We start from the raw sequence: 19115 nt of genomic DNA on the forward strand, positions 1-19115 counted from the left end.
TATTCTATCAATGAATCTGTTGTTTATTGTTTTAAATAGTCAGTTGTTTAATCTATAAAACATGAAGTGAAAGTTCTTTTAAAGATGTATTCCACACAAAAGAATGTGACCTTTTCTTTTACACATGTGCGTCTTTGTCAGAAGTGAGGTTGTATGAATGTATTTACTTGAGCTCATCATTACCGGCAAGCTTCCTTTGATTTTGACTCATTTGCTCTTGTTTGTCTGAAGCTTTCACTCTACTCTGTGATTGTCTGTGCACACTTTGTCATGTGCTATAATGCTTTTTTTAACTTTATCCTGATACATAATACATTTGAAGAAAATGAGCAGACCGCCTGATGCAACGGATCCTCTCGCTAATGCAAATACAGCAGCATGGTTAGCATGTGAATAAAAATGCATATAGAGGGATGAATCATTTGATGAATCATGCAGCACTGAGAGAAGATAGGACACACTTGAGGTTGTGGAAGGTTGATATTTTAACCCTTACTTTAACCGTAATCCTTTCAAAGACACTTTCTACCTCTTCATAAAATATGTGGCATATTCCAGATTTGCAGGTTCATTTTACATCCCTTTAAAAAAAATATTATTAATTACATTAAACTTTCATTAATAATAATTCTTGATGCATATTTTAGGCACAATTTATATATAAAATATTAACTGAATTACTCTCACCCCACAAATTATTGACTTACTCGACTCCTGATTCATACATTCAACTTGAGTTAACATGAAATAATTGGTAATTACTCTATCAACTATTTAGAATAGCTATCTGCCTGTATATAGAATATCAGAAATATATTTTGTGTCTGTCTCAATGTTACCGCTGTCATAAAACTACATAAAAATCTGCAAACACATGTGACCCGCACCAAGTGATGTCACTTCCTTTGGTGGGAAACTTCTGAAATGCAGTCAGATAAGGGAGCCGCTTCCTTTCATTTCATTTTACACAAAATGTTTAGAATACACAGACAGTAGATGAAGTATGGGTTTAAATTTGTTTTTGTGATATTACAGCAAATCTTTCATTCAATTTTAAAAATGATAATAAAAGGAAAATAAATGAAATTGTGTTTTTTTTTTGGCATGTCATGTGGTATCTGGTGTGAGGTTACAACATGGAGTTAAAGCATACAATGGTTTCATTATGGATTCAGATTTATTATGGATCCAGTTTTCATCAGCCAGCTTGTTATTAATATGGATAAAACACAAAACACATTATGATCTTTAAGCCAGTTTCGGCCCGTCTGTTGAAACTGTGATTAACTTGAAGTATCTTGGCACAGTTCCAGACTCTCTGATGAGTTTCTGTATAAATAAAAATATTCTTTAAAAAACGTTCACGACCACTCTATGTTGTGAGAAAGATCTCTCTATTAGAAGTTGTGTAGAAGAGTCTTGTAGAGAGAGTTGTAACCTTTCATCTCTCAGCCTGCTACGCTCATCTAAGAACAAACTCTCTAAGATAGTAGTCTTAGCCAGTAAAGTAGCTGCTTCACCTCAAACCTCTTTGAACCAGCTGTTCACTGAGAGGATGAGGAAGAAAGAGAGGAACATTGGAGCTGACATCTCTCATTCTCTCTTTCCCAAGTGCAATTCATATTTTAAACACTTTCAAGTGATCAATATGTAATACACACACAGGAACTGATAAGCACTTAAAGCACTACAGCACTTTTTATTTTTAAGGATGATTTTATGAGTTTATGGATTCTATGGATTTCTGTCTATTGTATGTCTGTTATTGGTGAGCCAAAGACAATTTTTCACCATGGTGGACAATAAAGTTTTATTCTATTCTATTTCTACTGACGATTAATCCTTATAAAAACTTTTGACAGTGTTTTCTGTGAATTTTCAACATAATGAGGACATTGGTCTCTAAAATGTTCTTTGTTTATGTTCATATCATCATATTCATTGTCTTCAAATTGTCTTCATGTTGTTCTCGGTCTACACTTGTTCTGTCTTATAATCAGCTTGTCAATCAACTGTGAAATATGCTATTTGAATAAGGTTTAATTGATTGAATGATGGATTGGTTGTTTCTGAAAAGAGTTGCTACCACTAAAGCTGCAAGCATCATAAATAAAATGACATTCATATTTACATGTAATGAGGTGAAGGCAGAAAAAGTCAAAATGTGGACAATTAAAATAACCTGTAAGGATACCACCACATGTAGATGTATTTGGTGTCATTTGGGTGAACTGACCCTTTAAAGAAAAGCCAAAGAATGTAAAATTGAAGCTACACTGTGAGCAGCAAATGTACAAATACCTAAACACATATAGTTAGTATTACTTCTACCAGACCTTTACTAGCAGAGCTTTTTTTTTCTTCCATTCTCCATTTTTTTTCGATTTGCTCCCATTACTCTCATCCTTTCATCTCCAGCAGATCTCCCGCTGTGTTTTTGTTCATCTTATTTCCGTCTTCACACCCCGTCGTCCACCCACCACCCACCACCCACCTCCGTCCTCCACCTCCCTCCCCTCCGTACACCTAGTATGCTGCTATACTTTTAATCTTGCTCGTCTTCCCTCCTTTCTTTCTTCCTCGCTCCACTCATCCCTCTTCTGACTGTGTTGCTACCTCCACTCACCGCCCTGCTGTCATCTCCTATGGGCCGCGGTCCAAACCAGAAAAGGAAGAGAGATCAAAGCTTCCCATTGCTCTCAGAGGCCACCAAGATCAAAGAGTGGATATATAAGCAGGATATCTCTCTCTCTCACACACACACACACACACACACACACACACACACACACACATATATATATACTGGATAAATCCCATCACACATCTATACGGGAGTAGTGGTCCCACTGATAAGAGTTGGTAGAATTTCCATTTGTGTGTACTTGTGTGTTGTTGTTTTTTTTTTTGTATGTACATGATGAGTTATTGATTACACCAGCTGATGGAAAACTTTTTCTCTTTATGATGTCTTTCTCTGTGTGTTTTCTCCCCTTTTTCCATGACCAATTCTTCCAGCACTGCTGTGGTTATCACTACCAATACAAATTCCAACCAATTCCCTCTGTGTTGGCTTGAAGAGGGTTCGTCTCCTTCCATATGCCATCAAATTGCCTCACTTGTTGTTGTAAAAAAAAAAAAAAAAAAAAAAAAAAAAAGGTAATTTCCTATTCATGGGCAATGGTAATTCTGGCATTTACTGTAGATGATTTAACTTTTAAACATAACTGGTTAGGATAAAATAATCTCAGTAACCTACAGTCTTCTGGTTAAGTTTGCAATCACTACTCACATATTAACAAAACAGTTGCCTATTTATATATAGATATATATACAGATATGAAGCACCATAGTGTTCTATAGTGTTTGTGTCCACCTGATGACTATAAGTGCAATATTCCCTCTCATTATTATAATCATTAGCTCTGTTTTTGTCTTAAACAAATCAGCAGTGGCTAAATGCTCCTCTCTGTTCACCAGATAGCGTAGCAGCCATTAACCATTAATTAATAATGACCAAAAACGGAATAACGGCCGATAACGTAATCATTTTGGTAAGGTACACTTAGAAAACCCTGAGTAGAGGATAAGGGCTATGTATAGTATGGAGAGGGTCAGTCATCATAAGAACAGAGAGATGTTTTATCCTCTTTCAGCTCATTGTTTTGTTTTTCCAGTTTGTGACTTTACTGTGTTGGTTCAGTCTCACGGCTCTCATTAACCTTACTTCCAGCTGCAGCAGGCTGATAAACCTGCGGTTAGTGACTGTAGCAGCCAATAACGTAATAACAACCGATAACGTTGTAACAGGCGATAACATAATTATCTTTCCAGTTTTAAATGTAATAAAGCGAATAACATAATAAACAGCCAATGACGTAATAACATTTCTGAACCAATAACTTGATAACATTCAGCCAATAACGTAATAAGTTCATACTTACATTGTTAATATGAAAATATTGTGCAACTTAAAATTTCAGCAAATATTGTGACCGCTTAAAAAAATTATTTTCAGAGCAGTAAGTTCACTAAGTTTATCATTTTCAGACTTATATAGAAAAGTAATAACACTAATAAAAATGGTTATAAAGTAATTAACCTATAAGACTGTTTTACAGTGTTTAGTGACCTTACACTCAATCTAAGTTACTAGTTTAATAACTTGTGATATATATATTCAGTATTGTATATTTAAAATAAATAAAGCCTATATCATATTGTAACATCCTGTTTTTTCCATGTTTTATTTGTTTATGACAATAGGGAGTGGTTGACTTGTGTTGTCATTATTCTCTAAATAAAGTTCAGGTGAGTAGTTTGGTAACACAGACGGTAATGCACTCATTAAAACTGTTTATTCCGGTCAATGTTTGGATTTTTTTTTTTAAATCTAATATATATTAAAATGGTAACACACCTAATTTTGTCTGATTATTTATTTAATACTTCACAAGCATCCAGGTCTAATTAGTCGTCATTTTTGTAAATTTTACAACGTTATCTCATCACTCTTTATCTCATTTTATTACAGAATGTAGTCAGTGTAACAACATAGGAACTCCTTTCATCTTGACTTGTTTCTATCCGAGCATAAAAACAAAGCGCGGTGTCCGTTCCGTTGGCTCTTAAATGTTAGCCGGTTGAAAGGTTCCAGCAGGTTCAGCCAGCTCTAAATATCAAACATGAGACATGACTAAACATTATTTAGAGTCGGAGTAAACGCAAGTTAGCTGCTGTTATCATGAGTTGTGTCCCGCAGAAGAGAGTTTATAAGGAGCTGCCGGTGTGTATAGTGGAGGACCACCACGATGTAAGCCTGCTTTCTGTATCTATATTTACCTATGATATTTACCCCAATACTTCATTTAATGTCCAGAGCTCGACATAGAGTCAACGAAGAGACTCTGCATGCTTCCGGAGAGAGCTAATATTAGCTAGAGTTAAATATAGCCCCCAGTTTAATTACCACTAAACACAACCAAGTTAGTGCTCTTTACGCAGAGAGAATGCTTTATTTACGTATTTAAGGTAACAGTTCATTCATGTTAAATGTTGCTAACTTAATAAATTTTGTTTTTATAGTGACAATTTATCTTTTTCTCTCCATAAATTCAATATTTTGTTGTAATATCGTAGTGACTTATTTTAACTAACAGTGTTATTCCATGACAATTTTGGTGCTCGCTCATCATTCAGCCAATCAGATGTTTACTTCCAGCTTTTGTCACCGAGCACCAATCAGACAACACCTTACAATATAACACAACATTAAAGGACAGGTTCACAATTTTTCAAGCGTGTCTTAAATAGACCCCGTTTTATATATAATCCTCAATCGATATTATGAGCCAATATTGACCTATCATAGATATATTAGTATCGGCGGATATGCTGTTTAATATGTGCAGTATTTTTTTTTAAAGCTGTGTCAACATTTTATGTAAACATCATTTTTTTTCATTCAAGTTTGATATATATCTACATGTTGGTTTTTTCCATAGCTAATTATAATTATACATTCCCAGTGAATTAACTGTTTTAGTGCACTTATGTTATTTTATAATTTTACACAATAACGTTTATTGTTAAGCTGTAAAATGTCCTGCCTCCATTACATATCTTTGTCACAAATGTTTGATGACCACATTTGAGGGATCATGGCTAAATAAAAATGTGTTTATGTTTATATTCTGTATATATATCATTATCAGCCAATATGTCATTATCAGAATTTTTTTTAATCAGCACCTGAAATCCAGTATTAGTTAGGCCCTAGTCTTTAACCAGCAGTCAGGTGTCCATATTAGAAGTGAAAGAGGTTTTCCTCTCTGTAATCATTCCTTCTGTTCACACTGACTATTAAAAGATCTCCTTCAAATGTGCTTTCAGTGTAAAGTGATGGAGGACTAAATCCACAGTGCAGTTCCCTCTTAGTGTTTCCTGTTGATCTGTGGTGGAAGTATAGTAACAAAAAGACTTTGGCACTAAAAACACTGTAACATTGAGATTGAGATGAAGATTTGACTCATTTGGACGCTGAAGCTCCATATTAGCGTCAGATCAACTTTTAAATACATAGAAGAAGCATAAAAGGAATACTGTGGATAACATAGTAAGTGCACTATGAAGGGATCTTCTAATGTTCAGTATGAACAGGAGGAATGATTACAACAAGAAAAGCAGGTTTTAGTGTTCATTTATGCACCTGACTGTTGTTATAATTCAGACTTGAAAAATTGTGAACCTGTCCTTTAAAGTGTTGCTGATGACAGATTTAAAAAGCCTGTGGTGAAAAAGTTCAGTTGTTTTCCAAACTTAGTTCTCTTCAGTCCCACTTTGAACACACACATTATATATTGCTTTACAGCCAGGCTCATATAACATGAGTTCCAAAATCCTGAGCAGGCTGGAAAAGTAATTTCCTTCTTCTAACCACGAGCATATTACAACAGTAGAAAATAATGATGCCTCACACACTACATGAATATTATTGAGATTATGTTGCCTGAGGGAGCCACACATACATTACACACACCCACACAAACACACACACACACACACACACACATTTTACATCTTTCACTCATCCAGCATCATTTGTCTCTCACCTCTTCTCTTTGTCCACACTGATCATGCCTATTTCTTCCACATTTGTCCACTAATCTGTCCTTAGTCTCAGCTGTCACTCAAATCTATAGGCTAAAATACAGCAGCTTGTCTGCCTACAGTCCTGCTTTCTTTCCTGGATACTTTTCTGTCTCATTGGTCTTCATGGTTTAACTGATGCACATTTGTTACTATGAAGATATTTGCAAATATCACACACATTTGGATTGATTGATGAGCTAATGAGCTTGCCAGCAGTTAAGGAGGCATCAGATTTGACTTTATGTGTAATGTTTAATATATGGTTAACATGGGTACCAGTTTAGACCCTACATTTAGCATTGTCTGTAAACAAATGTCTTAATCTGTTTATATTTTTAGGGTTATAACTAATTAAATATTTTCAACCATCAGTTTTTCTCAATTAATGGATCAGTTGTTTGATCCATAGTGTCATTCACAGTTTCATAAAGCCCAACTTGATGTCCTCAAATATCTTCTTTTGTTCCTGCTTTCCACAATTTAAATATATATTCAGTGTATTATCATAGAGGACTAAAGAAAGAGACTGGAATCAGAGAATCTGGATTTGTTTTCTTAAAGGATCAAAATGATTTATTTATATTCTGTTGATGGACTCATCCATTATTTGACTAATAGATGCAGCTCCAGACATTTCACTGTGTTTCTTTCTGTAACTGTTGTGCTAATAGTGTTGCTGTTACCTCTGCACCACGAGTCATTATGAAGGTGTGATTTTCACACAGTTCTCATGCCCTGCCTCCTGACTTACAGTACAGCTCCTCATTAATGAAGAAAATTCAAATTAAGAATTATTTCTAGTCTTTTTATTCTCTGTTTATTGTATTCATTTTGATGGTTTAAAAATGTATTTTACTTAATTTTGTTATTTTATTATTATTATTTTATAATTTTTATAATCTTATTTTTATTTGCTTTTATTAAACTTCTTAACTTAACATGTTTTATTTTAGTTGACTTTTGTTTTGTCTTTTTAATTCGTTTTAATTAACTAACAACTTTTTCTCTTATTCTCCTATTTTTCTATTAATTTTTTTATTTTATATTTTTATTACAAATTGTGATTTTTAAGTGTTTTAATTGTATTTATTTATTTTACATTTTTATCATTATTATTTTCTCTCATGTGATTTGGTCTCATTTTTGTCTTTGTCATTTTTTCTTTATTTTTCTTCCTTCTCTTCATGTTTGTCATGATTGAGTGATTTTAGTCTTAAAAGTGTTAATGAATGAGTCCATGCTTCATCAGTCCAATAGCCTAAAAATTCTCCTTCCTGTGTCTCTCCACTAGGTGGTGTGTCACATCTATCGGGCCATTGCATCAAGACATCTCCCAATGAAGAACATCAAGATGGTTCATCTAGACTCTCATCCTGATCTCCTCATCCCTGTCAACATGTGTGCTGACACCGTGTTTGATAAAGACAAACTATTCAGGTATGTTACAAACTCAACTTGACTCATTCTAAGCTTCAGAATCAAATTTATTGCAAAGTAGGTTTACAAATGCAATGAATTTGCCTTGGTGTTGTCATGCATAACAATAAAAGATATATATGCATGAATTAATATAGTGGGAGCAACTTCACGTCCCATAATTACTTAGCAACATGAACACCTGTCTTGTGCTCCCAAACAAATGTGCAAAAGTGCAGTTAGGACTGTCAGGAGCTGTCAATCAAACTCAGACACACAACAGGAAAAGGAGCATTTCTGATATTTCCTCAAAGACGTTATTTCCCTTCCAATATAATCATATTCACATTTGTTTTTGCAGAGTGTTCTTCTTGCCTAATGTATTTTGGCATGTGCTCCAATCCCCTGCATCTCTGCATAAGATAAGCAGGTATAGATAATAGATTATATAGACTGTCACATAATAATCATTTCTATGTATCTTGTTTTCTTCCAGTGAGCTGAGTATAGAAAACTGGATCATGCCCATGGTGTACGCTGGTCACATGTCCTGTGTGGCCTGGCTGCATCCATACTGGGCTCAGCAGATCAAAGAGGGGGAGCACAGGATGAGTGTAGGTAGAGACTCATCCACCACCACCATCAGGTAGGTTATATACACAAAGGCTCAGTCATACCACCTCTTGCTATATTAAAGGTATATCTTCTCTTCTCTGTATGTCTTTCTTCACAGAGTGACCAGTAAAGACCACTACTTCCTCAGTGATGGTCTGTACGTTCCTGAGAGGCAGCTGGAGAACAGTAAAGCCCTCCGCCTGGACGTGGTTAAAGTCGATCCTGTTAAACCCAGTCAGCAGTCATTCACAGGTTTGTACTTTGACTATAGAGAGCAGGAATAAACCCCATTAGGACAGGATTCATTTCTCTAGCGGAGGCTGGGGGTGATTTGAACATTAACTGCCGGTCAGTGATTTTAATCAGTTATAATTTCACCCCTACCCCCTGTAATAATTACAGCTGCAATTACATACTGTTTTTCCGGTGAACCCATCGCCCCCTTCCTGCAATTTAAATCCCGTCCACGTCTTATATTATAAGGTGTTTTTCTTCTGCTTTTCCTTCTACTTTTTTTATCAGCTCAGTGTAAAAGTTGACTTGTGTGAAAAGGAGTAAACAAAGAGATGCTTGTGTACAAACTACATACTATATTAAGAGCAGGAACACAACAACAGGAAGCTATAATCTAGTTCGGACACTCTACTTTCTTTCTTTCTAAAAATGAAGGAGTGTAGAAAAGTTTATGCCACTCTGATAGATGGAAACAGCAACATATAATAATAATAATTCTTATATGGGAAATAATGTGACAACAGAAGAAATGAAACCATCAGGAGAGCAAGAAGCTATAAAAGCTCATCAAGAAGGTACTGCTATTCTCTTTCAGACTAGGGCTGGGAAATAAATCGATATTTTATTATGATATTTTATAGATATTGTCTTAGATTTTGAATATCATAAAATGGTGATATGGATAAGTGTGGTCTTTTCCTGTTTTTAAAGAATGCATTACAGACAAAAGTATCATTTTCTGCCTTTATTCACTTACTCATTATGTCCACATTACTGATGATTATATATCAAACATCTCATTGCGTGAATATTATGTGATCCAAACAAGTCATCCAAACAATATTGTCAAAACATCCATATCAAGATATTTGGTCAAAATGATTGTGATATTTGATTCTGCCCATATCTCCCAATCCTATTTCAGACCCATTTTTACTCGGCATATTGAAGCTGTTCAGAGTAAGCCAAATGGCCTGTTAGCAGCTTTGCAGTGTAGCCACAGATGTATAGACAGCTATCTATCACTGGATTTCTTGGATATTGAAGAAAAGTTAAAAATATGGTGATTCTTAGGCTAGTTCTGAAGCCTCTTATTTTTCCTATGATTTCTACAGTAAGTAGGTTTATGGAGGTTTATTGGTGATAGATGACTCTTCTTACATTTACATAGTATCTTTGCCTCATCTTTAACTTTCCAGCTTCTGGTTTTGTCCTGCTGGATGTCCATGTCCATTACAAGCATGATCCTGATGATTAATATACTATCTGGAACAATAGGTTAAAATAACAGAGGAGCACAAAGATTGTTCAAATCCTCACTTCCCCCTGTGAAGTTCATCCTGTCTGAATCGCCCATTAGTGACATCTGTGCTTGGATATCTTTGATATCTTACCAGAAATGTATTGTATCGTAGTTACATGCGCTCAGAGTGTAGTAAGCAGCAGTATAGGTGAGATCTCACACAAAAGTCCCTTTAGAAGAGTTTCTAATTTGCTAATACATCTATGGTGAACCTCTCACATTGCCAGGCGCCATTCATAAAGGCCTAAAGGTGCGTTCCATTTACCTTGTGTGGGAATGACGTCACACCTGAGTTTGAATTGTTCCAGTTTAGAAGTTAGAAAACCAGTTCTAGCCAGGTTGATAGCAATACCAGTTACTAAAGATGCATTTCGCTGTATTTTTCTCATACAAACAGCATAGCAACATGTCCACACATAGAAGATGGACAGAAGTGCTAATAAACAGGATGTTACTACAGCTTTAATAATGTTGTAGCCATCTTGAATTTTGAGGTCTGGTGAGGTTCTTCCAGTCTTCCAAGTTGGAAATTCCGAGGGAGGGGCTTAAGGGTGGCGGAGGGAGGGGCTAGAGGGTGGTGGGGTGGGGAGGATAATTTAGATGACCAACATTTTGATTGTATCTGCCTATTGTCAAGGAAAAAAATCAATAAAGCGCTCTATCAAGTTGGAAATTCCACTTCAGGGGACATTCCAGTTAAGATTTCTGTCTGCGATTTCAGAACTTCAACTTCTGAGTACAAATTTCTTCCCAATACTTCTTTAAGCCAAATGAAATGGTTGAAGAGCTATGAGCACACACATGCTTTGACTCTTCTGCCTAATTGGAAATAAGGGCACTTCAGTGGAACCCTTAAAAAAGCATCACTGTCTATCTGGAGCATTTTGATCCAGACAGACAGACTCGCACCACAACATGAAGAGGAAACATGAACCTGAAGGAGCACTCGAGCTTTTGTCAGGTTTCTTTCAAGCTCTCCAATGTGTTTGTTTGTGGCTGAAAATAGCCGCTTTTGATCGTTAGCACTAACGCTGACACAGAGATGATTGACTCGTGTCTGGCTGCCAAAACAACACAGCGGTGTCACGGGGATCAGAGCTGCATGGGAGAACACTGCAGAGAGCCCTGCTTTTAAGGCTCCCACTCTGCTCACCAATAAAAAGAAATGTTGATTTTTTTTTTTTTTTGGTGATTCAGAACTTGTTTTCTTTTACATGTTTAATTCTTCAGTGAGCCAATCCAGGCCTCAGCATGAAAGAGAAATATCTAAAAAATTATCGTTTCTGCTGGAAACATTTCCTTACCCCATAAAACATTTGGAATCTTTTCAAACAGCAGCTTTTAGACTTCTTCTTCACTTTAAAGGACTGGGACACACTTTTTTTCACATCTATCTCAATGCAGTGCCTCCATGTCCATATGTATGAAGCTGAAACATGAAATATTATAGTTTCTGTAGGGATGACACAGCTGGTGCTTTTATAAACTTAGTTATTCTGTACATTTCTTATCATCCTTTAATGCTCTTGGTCATCTTCTCTGAATTAGTGGTTTCCCTGACCAAAGCTAACTTAAAAAATGCTTTGTTTTATAATAACAGCAGATATGTCAAATATTCATGGGAACAAACTAATGAGAAGTTACTCAGCTCTAACAGTCTCACTGGTCGAGTGATTTTTGTTAAGAGTTGCAGTTTTAAAAAGTTTCTCCTCTTTGAATATATATTTAACAGTAGAGTGTAACTTAATACTAAAGCCTAAAATCAACAATATTATATTGATGTTTGTTTTGTTGACCTCATCCACTGTAGTTAACTCTACCAGTCCAAATGATGGAATATTCTACCTAAAGCTATAAGAGATGTGAACTGTGAAAGCATTTTTAAATAACAGCTGGTAACATCTGGCTTTTAATTAATGCAATTAGAATTTATGTCTAATTTTTACAAATTGTCTAATTTTGTTATTTTATTTTTTTGATTGGTTGTTGTTTTGTTGGATTGTATTTTTATTGTTCTCTGTAAAGCACCTTGAGCTACAAATACGGTTTATTAGTATTACAAACATATCATTTACTGACTAACTGTTATTTCTTCATCTTAAACTTTAATTTGCTACTTTATTAATGTATTACTTTTTATAAGTTATGTATTTTTAATATCTTTTCATGGTTTAAATGGACTGCTCTTTGCCTTCATGTTATATCCTATAATAAAGACTGCTTCATTAACCCTGTTTAAAGAGCTCGCACTGTTTTAATCTTCTCTGTCTCAATGTGTTTTAATCTCAGGACAGAAAACGGAGGAAGATACAAAGAGACGGTTCACTAAGAGAGCCAGATCAGACTGTTCAGAAGGAGGAGAGACCAGCAGCTCCACAACGCTCCTAACAACCAGTGACACCCTGCAACCAGCAGAGGGCAGCAACACCTGCAACACAGCCAGAGAGGAAGAGCAGAGCAGGAATGGCACAGGCCTGACAGAGAACACTGAGGATGAGGATGAGGAAGGATCCACCAGTTATGTTGTGAAGAGGATATCTTCATTTCTAAGTGAGACTGAGCCGTACGTGTTGGACATTGATCTGGATTTCTTCACCTGTAAGAATCCATTCAAGGAATTATACACTCAGGTACATCTGTCTCATATCATAAACATTCTTATCATATACATATAGATTATAAACCTTCTGTTTCTGTAGCTGCTTCCTTCATCTCATTTGTTTTCAATCTTCTTTCAACCGTAACAAACCACTTCATCAAATAGCTTCATCATATCATGCTACTTTGTAACACAACACATTTAAAATAGCCAATGAAATGTATATTTTACATTCAATGAAATAGATATTTTAAATAAAAGTATTATTAAATTAAATTGATATTTTAAATAAAATTGTATTGATATTTAAACAAAAGAATAATTTAATTGATGTTTGAAGATATATTTAAATTCAATTAACATTTTAAATTAAATTTAATTGATATTTTAAACAAAAGTATAAATACATTAAATTGATATTTTAAATGAGTGCTACAGTTAATATAGAGCTCATGGCATATTTCACTATCATGTTTCAACAGGAAATCCATTCTCACTAGTTTTGCTACCACATCAAATTCAAAACCCAGCACAGAAAGCTTTCTCTCATTGTGTCTCATGCAAAGACATTTTCATACTCTTCTCTTGAATCTTGCTTTTCTTTCTGTGAGGCTTATTCATACAAGAGTGTTCCATGTCAGATTGGCTGAACTTTTAATTTCATCATTAACATGATTGAAATTGCCATATAAGGCGACCTTTCCTGATCACCAATCAATTTACACACATAAGTTGTATAGTGGACCATGATTGGCTTCCAAACTAGCTGAGCTGCACAGTGAAGCTCAAACGTCCAACTAAAGGAACAATCAGCAAAACTCTTAGACTTTAATATGGAACTTTTATCTGTATTTGACACTGATGCTGTTTGATGCACTATTTTCTTCTTTTCTTTAAAAGGAGCCTGAAGCAACCTCTACATGTAAAATATCATTTCTCTGTCACTGAAAATGTTGCCTACTAAACATGTTGTCTTATTATCTCTGTGTTAAGGAAGAATACAGCATCCTGCAGGAGCTCTACAGCTTCAGAGGACCCAGACCTGATGCTGATGAGGTCACACTTCTAGCTTTTTTAAATGGCTTTCAAAAACCAAAGATTACTTCCAGCCATCACCTTTATACACACACACACACACACACACACTCACACTCACACACACTCAGTATAGTCATTGGGAAAATATGCTAATCGGTTTCCATGATTAATGTTAAAAGAACAGAAGCAGTAGTAGAATGTGATTTATCAAAATTAACTGAACAAGAGCAAGTTTAGAGTTTTACAAAACTCTCTAAAACTTGCTCTGTTTTATTTAAGTGTCACTGAATTATTCAACATTGTGTCTGACTTTACTTGTAATCTTGTGCTGAAGAAACACATTTATTCTCCTCTTTATACATAGTTGTTTTATAACAGCGTGCACTCACAGTGTTTCCATTATGTACGAGCACAAACACTGTTGTATTCATTGATCCTGTGGAGGATTCAGCATCGACTCTATCATATATTATTTGCTGCTCTGTTGTAGCCATATCATGACAATCAATGCACAGGCAGTTGTAGAATAAATGTTGATGTGTTTTGATCGATAACATTTGACGCGCATGTGTGTGTGTCCAGGAGGAGATTGATGAGTGTGTGGATCGCCGCATACGTCAGTTAGAGGATTTGGAAGCTGCCTTTGCTGATCTGCTGGAGGACGATGGAGAAGAGAGCATCACACGCTGGGCCAACAACCCTGGGTATACTTTCTGCAGTGAAACACAATGACTTATTGAGGTGGTGAAGTTCCAACTAATGTCATAAGTGAACTCATCACTGGATGTACTACTCAGCCTGTCAGAGCAGTTGTATAATATTTCTGGAGTAGAGTGTTCATTGCTGAGAGTATAACAGTGTCCTAAATCCATACTACATACTCATCACACTATACTATTTTTGCAGTTAGAATAAAAAAAATGAAGCCCACTGAGCAAAAAGGACAGAAAACCTCTCAGAACACACGTCACCTGTCTGTTTTGATGCTCCACACTTAGAATGAGCCTTTTCCACAGCATATATATATTTTGACTTGTCATAACAGAAAAGCCCAGGTGTTACTAATAACATTAACGATGGCTCACTTCTATTCTGGGGTCGCAGTAAGTCATGACAGTGTGACAGTGATCCAGCATGCATAATACCAGGACCCTGAAGCAGCTAAATGGAATCCAGCAAACATTCATCTTGTCATTTAAAATCTGCGCTTCTCACACTGTGACAAAAAGCCTAAAAAAACAGACATCTGTCAACAAGCCCCGCTCACAGCAGACGTTTGGATGCATCTCTGCAGGAAAAAGCACATTTGGAGCTAATGAAATGAGCGATGTTCCTGTTCCAGTGTGAGAGTGTAGAATAGAGTGCAGTCATTATCGATGCTGTTAATTATACAGTTTTACTGCTGTGATATGTGGAAATGTCATGTGTCAAATAATTATGTTACAAAACTGCAACAAAACTTAAGAGTGAAAACCATGTTTATAGTGGGTCACAACTAGAGGTAGAAAGAGTACTGACATATTCTACTCAAGTAAAAGTACTACTACTTTGATGACATGTTTACTTAAGTACAAGTAAACTTACTGGTGTAAAAATGTACTCAAGTAAAAATCAAAAGTAGCTTTTTAGTATGCAGCAGTTTCAGCCTCCTGTATAAGTTTATGTTCTGTTGCTATGAGAGCTAGCTGCCAGGTTGTAATAGGCTGCAATACAATGTTAAGTTATTGCATTATGCTAGTTAATGCTTCTGTATGATCCCTTTTGCTTTTTTTCCTTCTCAGTGAGGTATGTCATTTAAAATGTAGCAAAGTACAATACTTAAACAAAACATAAAAAGTAAAAGTAAAATTACAGATTTTTAAAACAAAACACAAACAAACTCCTCAATTACAGTAAGATGATTACATGTAATTTGTTACTTTCCACCTCTGGTCACAATATGGTGGGTTACAGCTAATGACTGAATGATGTGAAAGGAGTTGTTTGTAGTGACAGTTATAACCCAGCTCTGCTCTACAAAGCTCATTGTTTTACTCTTAATTCAATTCACTTCAATTAAGTCTTTATTTATATAGCACCACATAACAACAGAAGTTATCTCAAGACACTTTACACATAAAGCAGGTCTAAACTGTACTCTTTCATTTAATTTAATTCCCAACATTCCCACATGAGCAGCGCTTAGCAACAGCAGCAAGGAAAAACTCTGTTTATAAGAAGAAACCTCCGTCTGCCTTTACAGGTAGGGTTGAGAGAGAAAGAGAGAGAGAGGTGGATACACACACACACACACACACACACACACACACACACAGAGGCACAGCAACAACACTGTAAATAGTGATTAAAATAAATAGGCTTTTCTCATTTAATAATTCAGATTGTATAATGTGGGTTTTAGTTGTTACTTCTCTTCTTTTTAGTGCTCACATGACTAACTTTCACATCTGTAAACTCCATCACATTGCACTGTTGGATTATGTGTCCATGACAACCATGCTACTTTTTTTTGAGTTTTTGAGTGTATTTTATAGTGAATACATTAAGTTAAATATGATGCATTATATAATAAATACAGGTGATTATTTCATCTTTTTTTATCATGTGTTTTCAGCATGGCTTCATTAACCCAACTGGTTTCCAGTCTGAAGATGAGAAATGCATCCCCAGATTATGAAATGGTAAGAATGATGTTAACTCTGAACCACTACTACAATCATCATAACATATAGTAATAATAGCTACAGTATTATTATGCTATTGTACAACATAACCATGCATTTACATGTTTTTAATTTACGTATATGATTTTGGTATGATGAGTGTTTGGAGTCATTGTTTGTATATGTGAGTGTATATAATGAAGACATTGAAGTTCAAAGCACAGCATCAAAACTAGGAATGTGTTTCTGCTGCCAGCTCCATTTTGGATCTGGCTCCTGGTCAGCAACATACTTGAGCTACAATGCTGATGGATTGATCTTTAATAGTAATCATTTTTCTTTATAGAGGGCTTTTTAAAGTACTCAAAGATGCTTTACAAAAGTCAGCTGCACTTACATTTATTCTGTAATGGCTCAAACAAAAACTTAGTCTGTTCCATGGTTAATGTTCTCTCTGCAGCTGCTGTCTGTATAAAGGTTTGTGAGTGTGTGTAACACCACTGTATGATCACCAGTGGACTGTTTGTTTCTTCCATAGAGAAGTGATCAGCTGATCTCCTCACATCACTTAAAGAATCTCCTAGTTGAACTGTGATTCATATCAGCTGTTAACTGAATGTGTCACATACATATGATTAATATTTCATGTATTATTAGCTCATTTTCAAGCTGTGAACATTTATCAGGTCGTCATGTTGGTGCTGTCCATCAATAAAATGATCACATATCCTTAAGCTGTAGTTTTAGTTACTTCTAAAATGAATTTCAATAGGATTCAGATTCACTACTGGACTCAATAATATACTATCACAATTTGGCACACATTTGTAAGATGAATTTGAATCATTTGATAATCCCTTTATTATTCTACCAACACTGGCCTAACTTGTGTAATATTGAAGTTAATAACCAAATACCTTCCCAAAAATATTTCATTTTGACCTCAAAGCAGCGCTGTGCACCTCATAGAAGTCTAGTCTTGTTCCTTTATAAATATATACATATTAATATGGACAACAGCCAATAAAAGCTGCAGTAAAACAGAGCAATAGGGTGATTTTTTTTAATTCTCTCTTCCTCTGCTGTCCTTTCCGCCTCACTTCATCTCACCTTTTCATCTCCCATCTTCCTGCTTTCAACCCTCCTCCTCCTCCCCCTCTTCACCCATCTGCTCTCTCTCAGGTCCATCAGGCAGGTTTAACCTGTGACACTGTAGAGCTGCCTCACCATATCAGCCCTGATGAGGAGATCGACAGACTCATCACAGCTGTACAGCTGTTTCTGAAGCGTCTGCCCAAACCTACACTGGTGACTATGTCCAGGTGATATTATATTACTCTTACTCTATTAAGCCTATCTCATATAAAAATGTAGTAGATACACAGAGAAAGAGAGGTCTGCATGGATGTGTTTGTTAATGTGTGTGTGTGTGTGTGTGTGTGTGTGTGTGTGTGTGTGTGTGTGTGTGCGTGCGTGCGTGCGTGCGTGCGTGCGTGCGTGCGTGCGTGCGTGCGTGCGTGCGTGCGTGCGTGCGTGCGTGCGTGCGTGCGTGCGTGTGTGTGTGTGTGTTTCAGGTCCAGTCTGGATGAATACTGTCCAGCAGAGCAGGTGGATTCAGTACAGAACAGAGTACTGGCTGTGCTGGAGAGCCTGTACGGACCATTGGATATACAAAAGGACTATGAAAGCACCAGCACAGAGACTCAGAACTGTCAACCACAGGCTTCTTGACACATCCACACACTTTCTCACAAGTTTGATAAAGAAAAATATACACACCTTAAAAACCAACAGGATCACACATGTTCAGAAACATTGCTTTTTGTAGATGGTGTTGCTCCACAGCTGGTACCCAATTTGAGGTGCAGAATACTGTGTGACATGTGCAACTTTTAAATTGGCCAAAAGAAGCTCTGGTTAAAGGAAAAGTCTGGTTTTAGTCTACATTTTCTATTCTCATCAAATCCCATGAAACCAACAAGGAATTATTGTGTGTGTATCAGAGCCTAATAAGATATTGTTCCTCTGTGTCATAGAGCACCATTGTTGTCCAAACTCTATTAAAAACCCTCAATGAGACACTGTTACACTGGGTGACATGTTCCTTCATCACCATGAACACACACTGTAGTTTATTTTGTCTCAATCCCACACACACCATCCAGAAATACTTATCAGAACATTACATGTGGATTCATACGCGACTGAAAGTAGTCCCCAACAAGTGCACTGTTTACTGTTTTTGGAAACTGATGTAGGATATTGCCAGCCTTATTTTTTAAGGCAGAATGTATTTATATTTTCTGCAATAGTTTGATCATTAAAGCTGCTGTAATCAATATTTATATATTAATAATTCCCCATTTAGCTCTTTTGTTGCCTTTTAGCTTGGTTATACTGTAGTGGTGATTTGTGATCTCTGGTGCCTGCCTACCTATAGAAATAGATTCACCCTATGTGCCCAAGCTTAAAAAAAAGCATTAACCAGAACTCTAATAATCACTAAAATGATACTAATATCATAAAATAATTCAGCTATATTCTTCACAACAAATAAATAAATAAATAAATGTTTAATGACTAAATCTAACAAGAA

At 35.9% G+C, this 19115-nt stretch overlaps 1 protein-coding gene across 1 annotated transcript; it reads left to right on the forward strand.

The window, feature by feature from the left end:
• Positions 1 to 4636: 4636 nt before the first annotated feature.
• Positions 4637 to 18313, forward strand: c12h5orf22 (chromosome 12 C5orf22 homolog). Its single transcript, XM_053329943.1, has 10 exons — positions 4637 to 4813; positions 7943 to 8088; positions 8564 to 8713; positions 8801 to 8934; positions 12509 to 12849; positions 13812 to 13874; positions 14439 to 14560; positions 16471 to 16537; positions 17702 to 17841; positions 18094 to 18313. The coding sequence occupies exons 1-10, from the start codon at positions 4745 to 4747 to the stop codon at positions 18248 to 18250; spliced, it is 1389 nt and encodes a 462-aa protein (XP_053185918.1). The 5' UTR covers positions 4637 to 4744; the 3' UTR covers positions 18251 to 18313.
• Positions 18314 to 19115: the final 802 nt, after the last annotated feature.

The sequence above is a fragment of the Scomber japonicus genome, chromosome 12, assembly GCF_027409825.1.
Source record: "Scomber japonicus isolate fScoJap1 chromosome 12, fScoJap1.pri, whole genome shotgun sequence".
NCBI classification, from domain to species: Eukaryota; Metazoa; Chordata; class Actinopteri; order Scombriformes; family Scombridae; genus Scomber; species Scomber japonicus.